Source organism: Rhea pennata, chromosome 1, assembly GCF_028389875.1.
Source record: "Rhea pennata isolate bPtePen1 chromosome 1, bPtePen1.pri, whole genome shotgun sequence".
NCBI classification, from domain to species: domain Eukaryota; kingdom Metazoa; phylum Chordata; class Aves; order Rheiformes; family Rheidae; genus Rhea; species Rhea pennata.
Genome location: NC_084663.1, coordinates 50,863,905 through 50,884,429, shown reverse-complemented (window position 1 = coordinate 50,884,429; position 20,525 = coordinate 50,863,905). Strand labels below are relative to the sequence as shown.

General features: G+C 35.3%; 1 protein-coding gene across 1 annotated transcript in view; it reads right to left on the bottom strand.

The window, feature by feature from the left end:
- The window catches only part of CFAP54 (cilia and flagella associated protein 54), a 146,289-nt gene that overhangs the window by 32,366 nt on the left and 93,398 nt on the right, over window positions 1–20,525 (bottom strand). The window contains 15 exon segments of the mRNA XM_062573225.1: window positions 246–340; window positions 686–902; window positions 2,276–2,329; window positions 6,586–6,708; window positions 7,649–7,735; window positions 9,909–10,091; window positions 11,977–12,043; window positions 13,434–13,640; window positions 14,067–14,154; window positions 15,091–15,285; window positions 15,964–16,116; window positions 17,126–17,234; window positions 19,386–19,521; window positions 19,618–19,841; window positions 20,050–20,277. Of these exon segments, the coding sequence (XP_062429209.1) occupies window positions 246–340; window positions 686–902; window positions 2,276–2,329; window positions 6,586–6,708; window positions 7,649–7,735; window positions 9,909–10,091; window positions 11,977–12,043; window positions 13,434–13,640; window positions 14,067–14,154; window positions 15,091–15,285; window positions 15,964–16,116; window positions 17,126–17,234; window positions 19,386–19,521; window positions 19,618–19,841; window positions 20,050–20,277 (2,166 nt within the window).

Sequence of the window (20,525 nt, the reverse complement as noted above, 5' to 3'; positions counted from 1 at the left end):
TGACAATACCACATTGATATTTATACAGCATAAACTAGACTAACCACTAGAAGTATTTGAAAAAGTGCACTGAACCACTAAAACTTCATCTATGCCTAGTAAGATTAGAATCAGATTAGAAACAGAATTTTCTAGTCCCTTTATTCATGCCATCCTCCTATCGTAATTTCTATTACATTGAAAACATTTGCCGTATTTCAGAACAGTCACCAGTTTCTTAAACCATTTTTCCTAAACAAGATTACCTTCAGCATGGCCATGTTTAATTCACCTTTACAGTCAACTAGCTGCACCAATGTGCCTCTTGGTTCCCGTTTTCTTGAATTCGTATTGGCATTGACTGTCAAATACATTTCAAGAGAAATTTCAGATAACAGAAGCAGAATCAATACCTTTCCAGAATTTGAAGAACATATATCTTTTTTCTCTCTTTTATCTTTAGGACTCAGTACTAAAATAAGTAAGCAAGAACAGAAGACAGCTCCAATTTGAGATATTAGCAAAAAAAAAAAAAAAGGAAAAAACTTAATGCTTTTTCCAATAATGACTGGTTTTTTCAGCAACATTAATATGAATATTGTTTAAAGTATGACAATTTAGTGCATGTACAGTTGTTAAAAGTGAAAACCTACACTTTAAATGAGTTGCAGAATAAACTCGCTTTTCTACCACCCTTATAAATTACCTTTTGTATTTGATGCCATAGCTCTTCTTGGCTTTCTCAAGCTTCTGTTATCAATAGAATATATGTTTTTTTCCACTTTTTCAGGTATATTATTTATTGTGGCAGAAAGGGAAATGATGAAATGCATTTTGGCTAAGGTTAACTTATTCATAATTTGTTGATTGCACAGTGGAACCATTGCTAAAGACAGACTCCAGTTAAATATATCTTCTAGAACCTACAACAAAGTTGGAATTAGTTTGAAATGATATATTTTACACTATTGCTGTTCAAAGCATATTCTGCTTCTATTAATAATGATGTTTATCAACATACAATAAATATGACACATATTAGTAATATGCCCTTAGTCATTATGGCAGAGTTTCTGTTTTCCCTTCCAAACCTATTTCAGCCCCTAGTAGCACTTGTTAGAGCCTCAGAAATCAGTCTTCCCGTAGAAGAGTCACCTATGATATTAGAGCTATTCCTGTGTGGGTTTTAGTTTTTTTGCATTATCCATAGTGCTTTTGGAGCTAAGATGGCCAAATAAAGCAGGCAGCTAAATCTGTAATTCAGAAACCCCAATTCAAAGCAAATTCTGTTTCTACAATTGACCCTAACTAGGAAGATTAGCAAGGAGAAAAACTCTTCCGTCACACCATTCTAGCATATTTCACATAATCTTCTCAATAATTATTATTCCGTTCCTCTTTTATCCTGAGTTTAATATTCTCACTTTATATTAATAAGTTTAAATCACTTTGTAAAATCATGTGTGTTGAAATCACAAGCTCAAATAAAACAACTTCAAAATAAGCCTGAAACAAGTTAAAACACCTGTGTTAACGATCAAAAGCTGTCAAAATAGAAATCTCACTTCTGTTTTCTAGTATTAGCTGTTGTAAGAGACATACAAGCTTACTGTAAATGAAGAGATGAGAGCAGAGAAAATATGTGGAGTTGTTTTCTGATTTATCAATTTGTTTGTATGATATAGTTTCTTATACAAATTCTACTAACATTTACTCCTACTGTCTTAATGGATCTCTCACAAAGCAAAAGGTAAATATTAAAAATGAAAAACAAAAAAGAAGTAATTGAGGAACATGCAATTAACTAAAATGTCAAATGGCTACTTATTAGCTGGTTTACAGATTCTTTTTTCAAAAATGGACTTCAGTCTCAGTTTGAATTAGGACAAACCTATGAAGACAGCTCTGGCTCATAGAAATAATAAGGCTAGATGGAGTGCTTGGTGTTTTAAGCATGACAGATAAATGCCAGACCCCCAATAGCATGATGAAACTTAAGTTTACTAGCATGCTTTGCTCGAACAAATCACATGTTTGCACACATTAGCTTTCCCATCTGAAAAACGGTGATAATAGTATTTCTCCATTTGGAGAAGCAATGGTAAGCCATAATATTGAAAATTTATGAAATGGTAAAGGAAATACAGTTGAGAATGTATGTTTTCTATTTACTCCTTTTTACCAATAACAAGTATATTTTCTGAACCAAATATCTAATGGATGTCAGATAGATAAATACTTATGTCCAGCATTAAAATTTTAGCTCTTTCAGAAAATTGGGGTTATTTTTTCTTACCTGTAAATTTGTAACAGTCAGGAGAGATTTTGAGGAGTCAAATTGCTGAAAGGCCTGTAAAAGAGACAAACCCCCAAATAAATAATATGTTATAATATGAGCATAAAATGAAACAAGTGAGTTAACAGAGCAGTGGACAAGCGTAGTGCATTTCTGATACATTTTGAGAGCTCTAAAAATACCAGCAATTATGTGGCCTCTGTGGTCTTTTCATTTCTGAACCCTAGACCTAAACCTAGACCTATCCCTATATCTCCTATGCCATTCCCAGGGGCACTTCAATGTGAAGCAAGGGAAAAAAAAGGCAGAAGATGTAAATCAACAAAAGTACTTGTGCAAATTCTATGAGCTCTACAGACAACGTGTATCACTTGCCTTCTATATTATTTACATTTCTGAATCCCAAACTTAACTCCTGGCTCAATTGCCCCTTGTGGACTTGAAAAACAACAGTTACTTCTTGGCTTATATGTGCTTCAATTTTCTGAACTCTAACTGTAATTTCAGCCCTTGCCCAAAAAAGTCCTTTACCTTTTCACAGGTAGATTTGTATACTGAGGGGAAGGAAAAGGCAGAGGTAAAGATCATGGCCCTCATCCTGACTCTGCAGATCCTAACTCATCCTAACTAACTGACAGCTCTACAAGCAGCTATTACAAGGCTTCTTTGGGCTTAACATTTATTAACCCTTACCCTAACTCCACTGCAGGCCTAGCCCTGAACCACCTCTGTCATTCCCAAGAACATTGAGGCCTTCTCCTTACTCTAGGAACTGCACAGAAATCCAGCAAGCCCTTAGCTTCTACATGCTTTACATCCTAACCTAAGCCCTAACACAGTACCTCCTGTGCTAGTCATCCAAGCACCTATCTATTAACCTAGTGTCAGAAAAAAACAGGTGACAATATTAAACATTGTATCTCAGCCTAACTCCATAAGCTCTTCAAAAAAAAAAAGGAAAACACTAAAACATGTATTTTAACTCCATTAGCACGAGTAGGGATTAAATACATTCCTTAATGTGACCATGAACAGAGCAGCTTTGCAGAATCACTTCCAGAGAGGGTGCTGACAACTATTTATGGCTCAACCTAGTGAGGATGTAATATAGCTAGTGCTCTAAGGAAAAACACCAGACTTCAGCTTCATATCTTCCCATGCTGCTAATACAAAAATGTCATTACCAAGTTAAGTAAATCAACCTTCTTGCTAAATATTTTTATTTTAACTTTTTTAAGTTCATGTTTCATTTAGAACGTAGTAGTACTAAAGGCTATTCTGGGAGGAATGTTTGTCCATGTTTCTGTTATTTTTTTTTAATGTAGGCATTTGACATTATATTACAAATTTAACAGCAATCACTTCCCCTGTTAATTAGCTTAGATTTTGACTGGTTGGCTACTGCCAGAAAAGATAACCTTGTTCCCAGCCACAAACCTCTGCCACTCTGTGCTGGTTCCAGCCATTGTAAGGCTGCAGGGTAAGGTCAGTCAGGCTGCTGCTGACCAGCTGGAAACTCAAGCTCAGATTGTGGGTTAATTTCATTTCAAATCAGCTCCTTAAACTCCATCTGCTCTGCAGTTTCTGCTTCACTGTGTACAATAGAGGGTAGTGGAACCAAATGTGAAATCATGGAGGTGGATTAGGAATTCCCCTTTCTTCATCAGCCTGTAATTACCCTTACATTAGACATATTATCTTACTGCATCTACAGGGTGTGACTGAACAATCAAGGGAAATCCATGCAGTTACCAAAAAGAGGTGGCCGTACACTCTCCACCGTTCTTCTATCACATGTTCAGGCTCCCTAGTGCTAGCACAAGTACTCTGCTGTGGAAGCCTATCTAAACGCATCACCCAGATAAGTGAGACCTTGACTACATCTGTCCAGCTCTAACTCACTACATGACTCTGGGATGTGCTGGGAAAGCAAGGAAAGGACAAATAGTCTTGGCAGAGGCCTTCCCAAAAGGTCTAGACTGTGTCTGCCCTGCACAAGTGATTTAGATATGCACCTAGGAAAGAAACAAAGAGCTTTACATCCTTGTAATACTTCAGTGACCCAGGTAAGATCATTAATTGGCTTTAGATATTGAGAAAGTCAAACTAATTAGCCAAGAGTGTCAGGGCACTGAGGGCACTATCACACATAATTAGCCATGACCAAGCTCCTCAGGGCCTCCCCTCACCTCTGTCCAGACCCAGGATCCCATTTCAGCCCAGCCCAGGGCAGTCAGTCGCTGTCCAGTGATGTCGTAGCCATGCCTGCCTCCAGCTCTATCACAGCCATGCTCATGCCTGGCCATGGACCCTCTTGATCCAGACCCAACCGGCAGACTGACTTCCTGGCTTGACCACAGATCTGTTCAAACATTATGGGCCTGCCTGGCCCTCACTGGGCTGTGCCTCACCCTGGTTACCTTCACCAGCCATAATCCTGAATTGTTGACTTTCATTCTGAACTTGATCTTGGACCTGCCTGATTGCAGACCTACCAGATCACTACAGACTTGCCTGATGACCTAGACTCTTGGTTGAACTGGACTATCACATTGGGTCCTGCCTTGTTTGCCTCACTCAGGGATGATCGGTCAGAGCCCTGGCTGGGGATGCCCCTGCCCTGGTGACCCTAGGATTCCACTTGACTCCTGTTCCCCAGCCCCGAGAGAGCAGCTTGCCCTCGCTGCATCCTCAGGCGCCAAGGTTATTGACTTGACTAAGTTAGAAAGCAATAAACTGGGAAAACAACAGCCCTTGTGTAGAACACATCAACTAGCATCCACTTGGAAGCACTATATGTAAAGGGCACACCACAGGCCAGGACTTGGACATGTCGAGCAGCTGGAGCAAGTGTCTGGTTCCCCCAGGTCCATGGTGCTGGTTCCAGCTGCACAGGGCCATGATTACTCTGTTCTGTACAGAGTCTGTGTGGCAGAAAAGACATCACTATCCTCCTGCTACATCCATTCTGCTTAGTAAATAAAATCTAAAATTCATGTCATTGAGTGGTGCAGGTTCAACTGTTTTGGCTACACCAACCCTAAATTCCCCTGTGACACATACCAACAACCAAGTGGATTTGAGACCACAGAGTCAGCGGAACTGACCTGACTGAAAACTCCATATCCTCCCAAAACATTAGTATCAGTAAGTCAGTATAATTAAAATTAGAATCCAAAAACCTTTGTACATTTGACAAACAAGTAAACCATATAGCTGTCATTATTAAAAAAATATCAGAGCACAGGGACATACACAATACAGAAACCTACATTCGTCTTCTGAAACACACCACATCCTTCTTAAAGGAACTAGCTTTTTATGTTGTACAGCAGCAAAACCAAATATATACATTTGAAAAATGAGACACGCATTTGGTAACAACACATGATTATGTATTAGGCTTTTCTTTCTAAACAGACAAAACATTATTTACTCTTCCACAATCCCACCCTTGGTCCCAGCCTTTGGGAGTTACTGAGTACCGGAGCAGGTTGCCTAGGGGAGTTGTGGAGTCTCCATCCCTGGTGATGTTTAAAAAAAACAGGTAACCTTACATGAGCAGATGGGTTGGACTACATGATCTTCAGAGGTACCTTCCAACCTCAACCATTCTCTGATTCTGTGATTATTCTAATTCCCAACTAACAAACAACAGGAGGACTCAGAGCATAAGATCTGAACACCAGATTATAATGCTATATATATAAAACTACATATACTAACACATGCTCCTTATCTGAGACTATATATAAAGATTATTGATTGCAATCTAAAATATTACAAAATCAAGTAATGCCAACATAAATGTATACATTCTATGCATTACAATTATTTTATATATTGCATACAAATACATTAAAAAGTATGTAAACCATATAAAGCATATACACAACCACGTAAAATGTATGTATCTATAAATTAGGTGTATATATATGTTATAAGAAAAGAAGAAACCACTGATGTCAGTGGGAATTTTGTGTTCATTTAAATCGAGTTAGGATTCTATCGATACTTTCGATGTCTAAATATGAAATCACATTTTTTTTCAATACTTGTATCTGTGTTACTCATTGTATAGAACAGATAGCATCTATTTCACGAAGATTTTCAAAACTTCTTTTTTTTGCTATTCAGTGAGAGAAATTCATCTCATTCAATATCTACTATTTAATCTGCCTATTAAAAGAGACAAGAAATGTAGGAATTTTTAACACTATATAATGACTTTCACATTTGGAATATTTGCAGTTTCATGAAGGGAATCAAGAGCTACAGTTCAATGTTACAGTTTTGTAATCTTCTTTTACCTTCTTTTGCTCAATTGGCCTATAGCCTGCAGGTATTTTCCATGGAATTCTTTCGCCACAATTAAGCAAAGACAGTTCATGAAAGGCCTCCGTAAAGAATCCTATATCTGTAAGTACTTTAATCTATGAAAAAATAAGAGATGCTTTGATTTGAATTATTTTCAGTTATTCTTTTTGCTCAAAATAAAATGTATTAACAGATAATTGTCAAGTAGGTTTGGCTATTGAATTGCGTACTATTAAATGGAAAGAAATTTATTATGTTTTTTAACTAAATAAATGAAATGTCAAAAATAGGTCTTTCACCTTTAAAAATTGGATGAGTAAACACATATTGATACAGGACTGATCTTCAATTTTCTCTCCAATCTCTAACTAAATGAATTATTTTCTTTGTTAGAACAAGTTTTTGAAGAGCATGTTTTTTTCATCATTTTTTAAGATCAGCCCTTTGTCAGTATCTGTTTACTTACCCAGTTTCCCTAACCCATATCAGCATTTCCTGAAAATATCTAAATCCTACAATAATCTTCAACTCTCACTACAATTACATTCCTTTAAAAAATCACATAGGATTAAAAATGGTACCATCATGATACTGGTAACAAATAGGGAAGTGAATATTACAATACAAAAATTATTTGTATTCTGTACTTAAGAAAATATTTAATAGACCAGAGGAACAAGAGAAAAAGTGCCAAGTTAAAAAGTTTGAATCTGAAAGGGAAAATTTTATGATCACATTTTTAAAGAGAATGCTTGTTAAATGGAGAATAAAAATATATGACGGAAGTATTTAAAAGTATCTGCAAACATTAACAATAGAACTATAAAACTCATTACTAAAATTGAGACTGTAAATAATATTTACAAAGTAGTCCTACTCTAGGGTCCATTGAGCTACGAAACACTGAGCAACCGTTGAACTTCACAGCATTTCTTTTGCATTTCATAGTAGGGATATACACATGAAGAAATATTAGATCAATTACATTTAACAAAAAAATAAAAAGCTTATTTCAAATACAATGTGCTGTGTTAATCAGAAAGTTTCTTTGATTACCTTGAAGATTCTTCCTTCAATACATTTAGCTGGGTCCCGACAAATCTCAGAAACAAAATAGTCGTACAATGTGAACAGTGGTAAGATCTGCAGGAAAATATAGGTGATCTAGTCATAATGTATATAATTACATGCATATTGCAATTATATGTCACAAGTATACCTACCATAACTTTTCTTATGCTCTAGAAGGATGAATATCTTACAACGTCCTTCAGCTGGCTAAAGCTACCCTCTAATTCTTCAGTGTTATCTTAACACGATTCAGAAAGTAGAATGTAAAGTTTTCCCCAAATTATCCTCTTGGTTCAATTTTGTTTACCATCCTGCTGGTATGTATGTCTACTGGAAAGATGTTGATACAAGGAATTTCTAAAAATGTCTGCATTTTAATGCCAAAAAATTTTCAATAATAGTAAAAGGAAAATAGACTTGCATGAACTTTATAAAATAAACTCAATAAAAACAAGTTTAGCAAATGTCTAGCAGAAATGATACTGATTGTAAAATGCAGTGGATGTTGATGAGGTTTATTAACAAATTTAACTGCATTGATTTCAATGTGAGTGTTTTTGTTAGGGTAACTAACAAAAAACATTTGAGAACTGAATTTTAGTAAAGTATACCGTACACTTCATTTACTGTTACATTGATCTTTTAAAAAAATCTCCTTTAAAAAAAGGAGATTCTTTCCTAACAGATGTATTTATTTATTGAAACACAAAGAACTTCTAAAATCTAATTACTGTTCAGCTTCTACATTTTCTTTCATTTTAAAATGTCCCTCAGCTTGGAAAAAAAAAAAAAACATCATTATTACTTTTTTGTCAGATGTACTTTTAGTTTTTCATAATATTAATATTTCAGAATTTGGATTACAAATGCTTGAGGGGAATGTGTTAATTGTACTGATCCAGTTTCCAACCCAAATTTGAAGTACTTTTAGAAAAAAGTAGTCCTTGAAGTCTTATTTTCAATAAAACTTAAATCTTGATGTATTTGAATTTTACTTTAAATGTCAAATCAGCTTAGTGCCCACCATCCAAAACATTCCTACACTGATCAGTGGAAATGGAGCTTTCATCCTACTGAAACTGTAATTGCACTGACCAAGATCTATGACCTGCAATCATGTATTCTGCTGGCACAAGTGCAAAAACCATCAAAAAAAAACAAAAACAAAAAAAAAAAAAACATGAAATTTGAAGTTGATAGTCAAATTAAGTGTCCCAGCCTCCAGTTAACTGTCCACTCCTTGACTTCCTATAGTGAGGGCAATTAGACAAAGCTCAGTAGAGCAGGATCGAAAGAAGCCACATCAGTAGATAAGACAGACAGATTGCCTGATGTTCCAGAAGAAAACGAATCAGTCAATGGCTTGCTGCTTGCTGACAAAAAAAAGGAGTAAAGCGTTGCTTCTGCTTTACTAACTGCCCCTCCATCTACACTCTGCAATCTTTTTCTCATTACCCTGCTGCCAGCCACATGATCCTGTTCCCTTTCTTGCCCTGACTGTGCCATTTGTAGGAGCCTTCCATGAGCAGATTCAACTCATTAAGGAAGCAAGAAAACTACCTGGCTTTGCTGAGTTTTCTGTCAAGCAGGGAGTTGAATCAACTCATGGGGGTATCCAATAGCCACCAGATACAGTGTAAGAAAATCTATTGGAGCATACAGACCCCAAAAAGATGATAGAATTGTTCCTTTTCAGTACTAGTGAGGTAGTATCTACACATTCTAATGTACAGCACTACACTTTCGGCAGAAGTTGGATTAAATTGGAAGTGATGTGTCATTAAGAGGAAGAAATGGCTACATGGTCAAGATAAGAAGGAATCTCTAAAAAGAATCCATACAGAGGAAGAAGAGAATATAAGAAGGAAAGATGCATATGTGTGTGGGGTAAAGGGGCTTATATTTATTGAATGTGAAAGCAAATTATTGAAAACATTCTGGACATATTGCATTTAAATTAATTCTGAGTATAGTGTATTTGCAACTGTATATAGTTGGGAATTTCATCCAAAATGCCTAGGAAAACCAAGCGTACCATGCATTTTCATCTTCCTGAATAAGTAAGCACCCTATATGTTTTAAAAATTTTAGTTATCAAGCTGTGCCTTTTCTCTCCCTCAGTGCTGTGAAATCTAACCATACAAGTATTTTACTAGAGCTTATATGGTTGCATAAGTATATTCAGCATAAAAAGTGAGACTTGATGTCTTATAATTCATTTCCAGTTTCTAAAGATTATACTTACTATTAAACTTTGTTTTGCACAATGTAGTTCAAACATAACGAAATTCAGACTTGCAATTACAGTAGAGATATCAGCTCTGTAGCGATCAGAGAACAAGTCAATGCCAGGAATAAGCATATTTATTTCATATTGTGCATAGTCACAGTCAGATATTGGATGTGGAAGAGAAGCTCTAAACAGGGCCTGAAAGTGATAATAATGAACTGTTTATAAAAAGAAACATATGCATTAGCAAAACTCTAAAAAAACTCAACCTCTAAGATTCATACATGACTTCATAAATGAAATTCAATCAATGTTCAAGTACCCAGCTGTTTTCAGAACAAGAAAAATCTTTCATGTCTTCAGATAAAAAAAGTTATTGCAGGAGAGGCCTAAATTCTGCCTGCTGCTTTCTCTTCTACAAAAATATTTAATATTTCTCTTCTACAAAAATATTTAAATAACCTCTGAGACTAATTTTTAATGAAGAGAGAAATGACTCTCAGACAAGGCCAGAACCCTGCCTATGTGTGTTCTGTTCAGTGAGGAAAGAATAAAAGGAAGAACTGAAGAGAGAGCCCTGCGCATCACCCTGCCTGCCTGTCAGCCTCTCACTCCCCAGACCAAGCCACGGATCAGTTAACAGCAAAAGGAAAGGCAGACTGTTCATGGAAAGTATGTTACCTACTAAAATTTACATCACTTAAATGAGTTTAAAGAGAGTAGCTTAAAATGGGAGGAATATTAACACCATTTCTGATGTTAGATATTCCTTCCTAAATGTGTTTATCTTGTCACAATTAGCAATGATATGCTGGAGAATATCCATTTACATACCGAGATCTGAGATATTAACCAGCCTAAAGCCTATACCAGAGGAGGAATTTAAATTAGGTTATAAAAGAGCTTTCCAAATAGAAGAACAAATTATGGGCTTGAACTTGGCAAGGTGCCGTGACAGTAATTGATTATATTTTTCAAGACTCTCACCCAGCAAGCCGCTCCTATCCCAATTAATATCAGACCCACTTCAGTCAGTGGCAATTATTTCTACCATTATTCAAGAGTAACAAATGGTTATTGCTATTTCTGTCACAAGGAGGAATCAAAATTGTTCAACTTTGTAGCACTTCCAATTACCATGCTTGCAGCTAGTCAAAATTTGTGGTTACCTCTGTTCCTCCAAATTGTTCTCTCTTTGCTGAAGTTAAAAAGAGCTTAAATGCGCCGGAGCTCAGGTGACACCATTGCAACCACAGCTGCCACAGGCACTAGGAAGGGGGGCTAGCTTGTTTTGGAGGAGCCAGCTAACGTCCTGATGCTGCGTGGGGGTGAGCTAGCACTGATCTTGGTGTACTCCGACTGACAACTGCAGTAGTTTCTCCAGTATCACTTTTGCTAGCAATGGCTTCTTTCTAAAAAGTTTCTTTTCAAAAAGTTTCTTTTGCTAGCGATGGCTAGTTTCTAAAGTTTCTTTCTAAAAGCAAGCTGAAACCCTTTTTTTTCCTCCATGATTTGTTCTGGAAAGTTTGCAGACTTAATTTTAATGATCTTATTTTCTTTGTAAATGTAATTCTGAGTTGTTTTGACTGTCCTCTATTTTCAGAAGAAAATTCTTATGCAGTTGAGACTTTAGTATTATAAACTAATGTTTTTCAGTGTTAGAGAAGATTCAGAAATCTTTTATGTTCTCCTAGTTGAAAATCTATGACAATTGTGAAGACTGTTCAAATTAATGACAGAAGGCACCCTGCTATTGCTGATGCTGTCCAGCTCTTCCTGAGAGAATACTTCAAGGGAAGAAAAATGTATTTGACTGCCAAATTTTGTAGCCATCTTCACTTTTTAGTTTCTAGAAAACGAGCCTCCTACTGAAGTGATAATTTTCAGGCTATAACATAGGAATCATGTTAAAAAATAGAGAAAAACACAATCTAATGTGCATAAATTGTCAGCTCCTTCTGATCTGCAGTCCTCCTTTATAATCAAAATAAAAAGAAATATTTTAACACACAGCTATTGAGATTTAAATCTCTTAAAAGCATTCTGTCAACTTCGTTAATTCTAACTGAATTTGTATTCTTACCTTAAAGAGTACAGCAGAAAAATAGCAGCATTTAGTTCTTAATCTCATCTTTGATGTTATGATATACCTAAAGCACAACAAACAGTAAGAAATGTGAATGTGTCCATCAATTTAAATTATTTAAACTCTTATTCTATCTATCACAATAATGATACTAACTAGATGTTTTTCATATTTGAAAATAGTTGCCTGTTCTATAGAAAGGTGCTAAGCCTTTGGAAGCAAAAGATCATTTGACCAAGAAAACATCTAGACATAGAGAGTTGTCTAGATTCCTTTTATAGTTAAGAGAAAGAAACAGGCAATTTCAGAGCAAAATTCATCTCATACAAAACTGGAAAGATTAAACAGGTCACATAACTCACACCCTAAAAGTGCCTATTTCTTTCCATAAAAGAAAGCTAAGCTAACTAGAGATATGGACTTTTACATAGCTAGGTGTCTAGCTACATGAAATGAATCCCACCTAACTACCTCACCAGAGCTTTAAATCATCACGGTAATGGGCAGCTCCTCTGAACTACAACACTAGAAAGTCCTTTAATGTGTATTTTACTATAAGAGACTTAGTTCCTCTAGAAAGAACAACTCAAGGGAAAGGAGTCTACAGGTCCAGGTCAGATCTGAGTAAAAAAGATCTGCCTGAGGAAGAAGCTGAGAGGATAGCTCCCTCCAGATTCCTATCAGGGACTGGAATGGACATTAGAACTAAAGGCACAGCACACAGCACAGAAAATATGGGCTGCAAGCACCTGTAAAAGCAGTTTCTTCTTCTTCTCAGCTAAGATAGTTTGCTCAGATGAAACTCTACCCTTTCCTGGGTACTACTAATGTCATTTAGAGTTGGCTTGGATATTCCTAAATTTTATATTTTGTACATTTCATGTATTGTAATCAGTAACAGCTCAATCACATCCGTAGTGTTTCACCAGTAGATAAGCAGTACTGGACTGCAATGTTTATTGATGGTAGTCTTTCACAGAGTAATTCAAATTTCATTTAGTTGTAACTCACCAGAAAATGAGTACTTTAGGTAGGAAATCTGCCTTCAAGATACATTAATATTTAATATGCACAATGATTTGGAAGATTTGATATTTCAACAGAGAATCAATATGATCATAAAATACTTGTGCTTACAATTTTTGACAATTTTTTTTTACTTCAAGGATCTTTCAGTGGCTGCAATTAGGATAAAAGCTAAGCACTCAAAAAAAGAGAACAAACATTATTCTCTGAAAGAGCAGCTTTCTTCCTGAAAGGAAGAGTCTTTTGGATGAGTCTTTTTTATAAAAATTCTTTAGTGTTTTTAAAATAAGTTCAAAATGTTATATGTCCTGAGTGGGCAGTTCTTTTAAAATATAAAATAAATATATAAATATATGTATATTATGCATGCACATGCATGCGCGCGCGCACATACACACACACACACGCACGTACACACAAATACTTACTGGGCTATCTTGGCTACTAAAACTGCTGCATGTAAACAGCCCCAAATTCCAGCCTGAGAAAGAAATTTCTGACTCACATCAGTAGATCTTTCAACTGCAAGGCAGTTTGTAGCATTTTTCGAAACAACTAATTCCTGCCAGTTGTTAATAGCATCAGCAATGTTGAGTGTTTCATCAAGGGCTTGACACCAGTTTTTAAAAGCAGCTCTGTAACACATAAAAACATACTCATCGTATTGCTGACATTTTCCAAAGCGGAAGATAAGACTGACTTTTTTTTTTTTACCTTTATTGCTTGAGTTACAACTAATTCTGCTTAGGTCAAAAAACAAAATATAATTTCTACAACATAAAAAGATTCAATTTCTGGTCAATAAAATCATGAGGACTTTATTTTTCTCTGCTAGCTCTTTGTTACATTAAGCATCTCTATGCAGTTTTGGAAGTTATATTTATCATTTGACAATTTAGTCTTAATAAAAGTCCTAGCAAAGAAAAATAAACATTTCTGGAAAATCCTCTCAAAATACTATTAATATCAAGATAGATGAAAGAAGATATATGGATCTGAAGACAGCATATGAACATACAAGTTTAACCATGATCTTTTTTTCAAATCTAGTAACTACGTACCTTTTGTTGCCAGCATAGAAGTGAAGATTTCCAAGTTCATGTAGAGCCTGAACCTTGAGGTCTCTCTGGTTGTTTATTTCAAGGATTCCTGTTTTTTTTTTTTTTTTTTTTTTTTTTTTTTAACGAATTAGAAATAATATTGTCATATTATTAAATCAGTTGCTGAAACTTAAACAAATTCTGCATGAGAAGTTGATGTGCATTTACATGTAATTCAATGTATTTGATTTTGAAAGATTTTTTGAAAGATTCAAAAGATGCATATTTTACCTTTGAATATACACACTCCTATCTCATTTCCCTAACTCTAAAAATAACAGAATTTATTCATGGATCTGTTTACATTAACTGTTGCATTTTTGTTTTCTCAAATTTCTCAAATTGCTTCCTCATCAAGAGAGAAACTGGGAAGCATGCCATTGACCAGGGCCCTGTTAAAGAACATTGCCTACATACAGCGCAGTATCATTGCCTCTGGCTCATTTCTGGATCCCTTACTTCAAAATAAACTGCTTAAAACATCTGTTGACTTGCTATTCTTGGTCTGCTTTGTCACTGAGCAAAAAAGGTAGCAGCACTGAACTATAAATATGTGAGTAAAGCCACACTAGAATGCAAGGTCTCATATTCAAATGCACAAAATCTGAAAGCTCTGCTTCCTGGGGGGAAAAAGACAAAAAACAAACAAAAAACCTATAATGGAATTAAAATGACTCCAGTAAACATGACAGCAGATTGTTAATTTGGGATTAATTAGTGTAACTTCTCTGAAGAAATGCTTTTTCATAAGAGAAGATAACTGCAGAGGACATTTACAAACTAGTGGCTTGCTTAGGATCTAATGTAGACATTCTTTTTTTTTTTTTTTTCAATTAACAGAAAGAAGGTTATATATTTCTGGAGACCACTGATGAGAGAGTTGAAACTGTGTGACAGAGGAAAATAAGACTAGAGTGAATAGATATGAAAACAGACAGAATGATGTTAGATGTTAGCTGAAAACAGAAATTTATAAATATTTTACCAATTGTTTTTTCATAGGAAGAAATAATGACTGAAAGCTGTGACTGTGGTATTGGTTTACTCTCAACCATACTGGAGAAATTAAATTTTTCTTGAGAAAGATCACATGGTGTCGGCACAAATGTCAGCTCAGCTCCCACACTAAATTCCAGCCTTCTGCTTGAAGAGTTCTGACTGATTGTTCTTCCAATATTTTCTAGATCAGAAAAGCAATTTATATGCTCAGTTTAGAACAACACTGCTATGTTTCCTGCACCACAGATATTCCCCCACCATATTATTCAAAAAAATGAAATGTAAACGTATGATTCATATGTGCTGTACTTTAATCTGGTTTTCTATGTTATGATTCTGTCTGTGTATCTCCTTTTATTGAACTTATTGGTCATAACTCATTGGTCAGCTCAGCCAAACAGAAATATGACCACAGTTAGAGAAAATAAACTTAGGAAGAGCTGCCAGTCTGTCTTGTAACTGAGGTTTGGCTGCAGAGAGAGATGACAAGTTATTAGGCACCAGAATACTCAGTATGGAAAAAATACTTACAAGTCATACAACTCTATAGAAAAAAAATCCATCATCCAACCATGAAACACAGATAAAAGGAAATCAGGCTTACAGATTGTGCTTACAGAACTTCATATATAACTTTATATTAGGAAAATAGAATGAAACATTAGATATAAACAACCTGATATTAGCAGTACTGGGTTATATTTTGGCTCAACTAGAAATCAAATATTTTCAGTGCTTTTTTCTAATTCCGAGCAACAACTAAAATTTTATTAAAAAAAATGTACCTTTCACTGTTTCCTATTTTAGCTGTATATACATTTTATTGTTAAGTGAGAAACACCCCAATGAATAAACTCACCTTGTGTGTGTGCAAGAAATAATGAAAGTAGTTTTCTGCTATGTCTCAGTGCTCTGCTGTGATATTTAGATTTTTCTAGAGTTTCTCTAAAACATTTCAGTGTGTCATTCACATCAAGAGGTACATAAACTAGTGCTTTTGCTTGACTGCAATCTAAAAGGAATTAATTATGGAGAAAAAATGTTCATGATACAAATACACTTCTTAGTAAAACATCCCATAAAAGGCGTATTTGAACAATTCATGAGCCTCAAAATTAAAATACATTGATGATTCTTTTACCACCTTTGTTTCCTGTAAGATGGTAAATTAAAGCAAAATTATTACACAAGAAAAGCACTTCTGAGCATTTACATCTTTTCCAGTGCTCCCTTCTAGTTGTTAGGTGACTCCTAGAGCCTTTGAATTCCATCTGCCTCAGGCCAGCTCAACTCTCCGCTCTCATTCTGGTGTCTGGAATCTGGGAACAAATCTTTTACTACAACTGCTAATTCTAGGTACTAGAATCCCTGGAGTTCCTACGTACCAAAGCTGTGAGCTGGCTGGCTCTCTCGTTTGAACACAATATGTTATCTGCTCTCACGTATAGTATTATCTGTTGTTTAATGATTTTCCTCAGTTGAATTCCACACAAAACTTTGTGTGTAATGCTTTGACATCTTTGTGTATGAGGAACTATGTTTTACAAATGTTCATTAATGACTAAAATGCTGACTGGAAAGAAAACTGTCTGTGGGTAAAAGAGGGATTTTGCCCTCTTTCACTTCACTTGAGTTTTTCTGTTGACTCTATAAATGATAGTGCAGCTTCACAATAACTTCTGCCTATTTTTGTGGGTATTCAACAGCGCCCACAGAAAGTCACCAAGTGTATATATCATGCTGTAGGTCATGAGGCAGCTGGATGACAATTGCTTTTCTCTACTCTTAGATCCAGTTTGAATTTATTTGGAAAGGTCTTCAGAATATTTCTACATATCTAAAATATCAAGGCATGTTCTGGATAATAATTTGAAAGAGAACTGAACTTTTAAAAAGAAACAGATTATAGTAACAGTGGAAGACTTACAGCATGAAGGAAAGCAAAAAATAAAACACACAGTATGAGGCAAAAGAAAGCTTTTTCAGGAAAAAGGACTCACTATATTGAAAGGCGCTCTGACTTGTATAATCACTTTTCATCTCAGGAGAGCAAAAGCATCCAGGAAAAATCAGTTCACTAGGTGAATGGGCAACAGGCAGTTGATTTCCTATGTAGTTTCTGCAGCTCATCTAAAAATGAAGTTTTGTTTCATGATGATTGAACAATATTCAGAAAAATGTAAATGTTTAGTGCTTAAGTATCTAAAGACACAGTCATGCCAAAATAAGAGACGTCTAATTTTCAAAGATGCCAATGACCCATGATGACCAGCCAACTCAGTAAAAGGTGAGATATTCAGAATACCTAAGTACTGAATCTATCATATAAATGTTTGGATGTGAAATAATACGTATTACTTTTCAGATCAAAGTTGGAAAATGCAAGTTGAAGATTATTAATGAATTAAATTTGTATCTTATTTGTTATTTGTCAGAATCATGAGCCACTCATTGATATGCAACAAATATTCCACCCTTCTGTCTCAGAAAACAAAAGATTTTGTTTTGTTAGAATAAATGAGTACAGTAGTAACAACATGCTGAGTTACAACATAAAATATATTATTTTAGCAATCTAAATCCCCTGTTGATATAATTCAGAATTGATCCATCAACTTCAGCAAAGTTATAGCATTCACCTGTGCTGAGTATCTGGACAAATACATACTTGAAAGAACCTGTAAATATAAGCATGCCTAAAGAGTACACAGTCTACAAAGCACAAGGTAGTGCTGCATAGCAATATCCAGAATAACTCCAAGCAAATGAAAGAATCAGTCAATCCTGTCAGAGAAGCAAACTTCCAGACAAATATATCCAGCCTCTCAACAGGGCTACGCTAGCACTGTAGAAAGTCATGCTAATGTAGCTACATCGTTTCAGAAGCAACATATTCTATGCAGAGCTAGTTCTAATGCCTCTGGGTGGCACTGTATTGTGAAATGTAGCCATATCCACCCAATTTCCAATCCTTTTGCCGTCTTTTTTGAACAATTCTTATTACTATTACTATTAGCTGTTTTTTATTCTGTAAAGTAAGATGACTTTCCAAACTACGATTACTTCTCCATATTGCTCAGATCATTGTGGTATGTAGCAGTTTGTCACACTACCCTCGTTTTAGACAAAGGACTGTGTTCTGAATGACAGGGCCCACAAGAACTAAGCAGGAAACGGCCACATAGCGACAAAAGATACAGAAAATCAGCTATATACTCCTGCAAGTCAGAAGTGTCTTCTGAGTTCTGCAGGAACTGTAGAGTAGGTTGTTGTTTCTGTGAAAAGTGGAGGTTTCTGAATCCCAATTATGCTCAGAACTATAGCCTCTTGAAATATAAACCTCACTTTTTCTATCTTCTTAAAATCCTGGGTTTATATTACTTAATAAAAAAAAGTAAAAATAATCTACTATACACTTGATTTTAGCAAAACTTCTTAGAAATAAACTTTATATTAAAAAATCTTGATTTTTAATAGCTGATTCTATGAAAATTTTGCCACTGGCAATATCAGTTGGCTAAGTGTGCAGAATCATGGCTCTGAACAAAAGGAACTTGCCGCTCAGCTTTTCCTTGGTGGTAATCAAGTCTTTCATAGAATCATAGAATCCATAAGGTTGGAAGGGACCTCTGGGGATCATCTAGTCCAACCTCCCCACCCGGCAGGGTCACCTAGAGCATGGTAGACAGGGTTGCATCCAGGCGGGCCATGAAGCTCTCCAGAGAAGGAGACTCCACAACCTCTCTGGGCAACCTGCTCCAGGGCTCTGTCACTCTCACAGGGAAGAAATCCCCCCTCATGTTCAGGCAGAACTTCCTGTGGTTTCAAGCTTTTTATTAATATTGTCAGTGTTCGGGATAGCTCAAATTTGCTTAATTTTGACCTTTTATAGCGATGTTCCAACACAGAAATAAAGCAACCTTTGCATTTAAGTTTAATCAATCAGAAAGATTGCCCAATGTTCAAATAAATGTTTTTAGGTTAAAATAGCAGCATTAAGAATTAACATAAAATTAGACCTAGGCTCATAGTATGAAATCAGTACATAATGCAAGGATGGAAGAAATCATCTCTGGGTCATAAAGTCCAGACTTCTACTATTGCTAGAATCATGTCATATAAGCCTTTCCATATGTTTCAATCAATTTTGTTCATTAATTTTTTATTGTAAGTTACAATTTGTGAACATTATGGAAAATTATTAATATAATCAGTGAAAGTAGTTTTCTGGATTTAAATCATTGTAACAGCAAGCACTCAAAAAATAAATTTGTAGTTCACCTTTTCTGCATTATCAGTCAAATATTTTATGAAATGAGATTTAGGAGTATGTAGGCCACGGACTTGCTGTATCCTTTCTAGCAGCTGCCTCTGAGCATACACCAACAGTGGACTCACTTGCTCTGTATATCTCTCACTGAAAAAAAGCAAAATATGGCAATAAATCAAAACAAAAATATATTTAACTATAAAATATTACTTTCTGGTTTTTGCTAGAGTTGATGTAACTTACTGTGTAAATATGTTAAATTGCACAGCTATGTGTACCAGCGCTTCCCACTTCTTCATTTGATATAACAGCTCAATTGTGTTAAGGATCAGATTACATATCCACCTCAAGTCAACCACATTCACATCGTCCAGAGGAGACTGCGGATGGAGATTAGAACCACCATTCTCATCAGTTATACCTCCTAAACAACTAGGAATGCAGAAATCTCCTTCAGGATCCACAATCTACAATGAAGAAACATAATGCTACCTGTTATTGTCAAACTTGATTTTAGGAGAAATCATATTATAAATACTAGAAAATACTGTACTTCTTTAAAACAAGTTACAGAAAACAATTTGATGATATCAAAATGAAATGCAAGAGCAAGAAAATTATCTCCATTGAGTATGTGATCATGAGTATACTGTCTTAATAAAAATACATTTTTACCTTAAGAGAATTACTTGATTGTAGTTCAGTTATCATATTAATGATCATGTCTGATGCCAAATAAAATGGCAACCAGATGGTGTCCCTAACAAAACTTCTGGTAATGGGAAATGCACCTGGATGGGAACGTGAATATTTAGCAATTGATTGTGCTTCTTGAGCATAGTTCCAAAGTTCTCGGCAAGCATTTTGAAGCAATGTCCAGTGGCCACCACGATGAGCAAGAACCTATGTATACCATACAAAATAGAACTATAGTTTGAAAAAATAGAAACGAAAAGCATCACTGTTTTATTGCAAAGCTCAAGTAGAATTAATCTTTCAAAATTATAATCCACTGATCTCTTTAATAGCAGAATTACTCAATATTTGAATTTACAGAAAATATCATAAAATAATTTGAAATTTTTCTTAGAAGTCCTAATTTATTACTGGATTTAATTGTTGCTTTCAGTGAGAGAATAATTAATAAATTC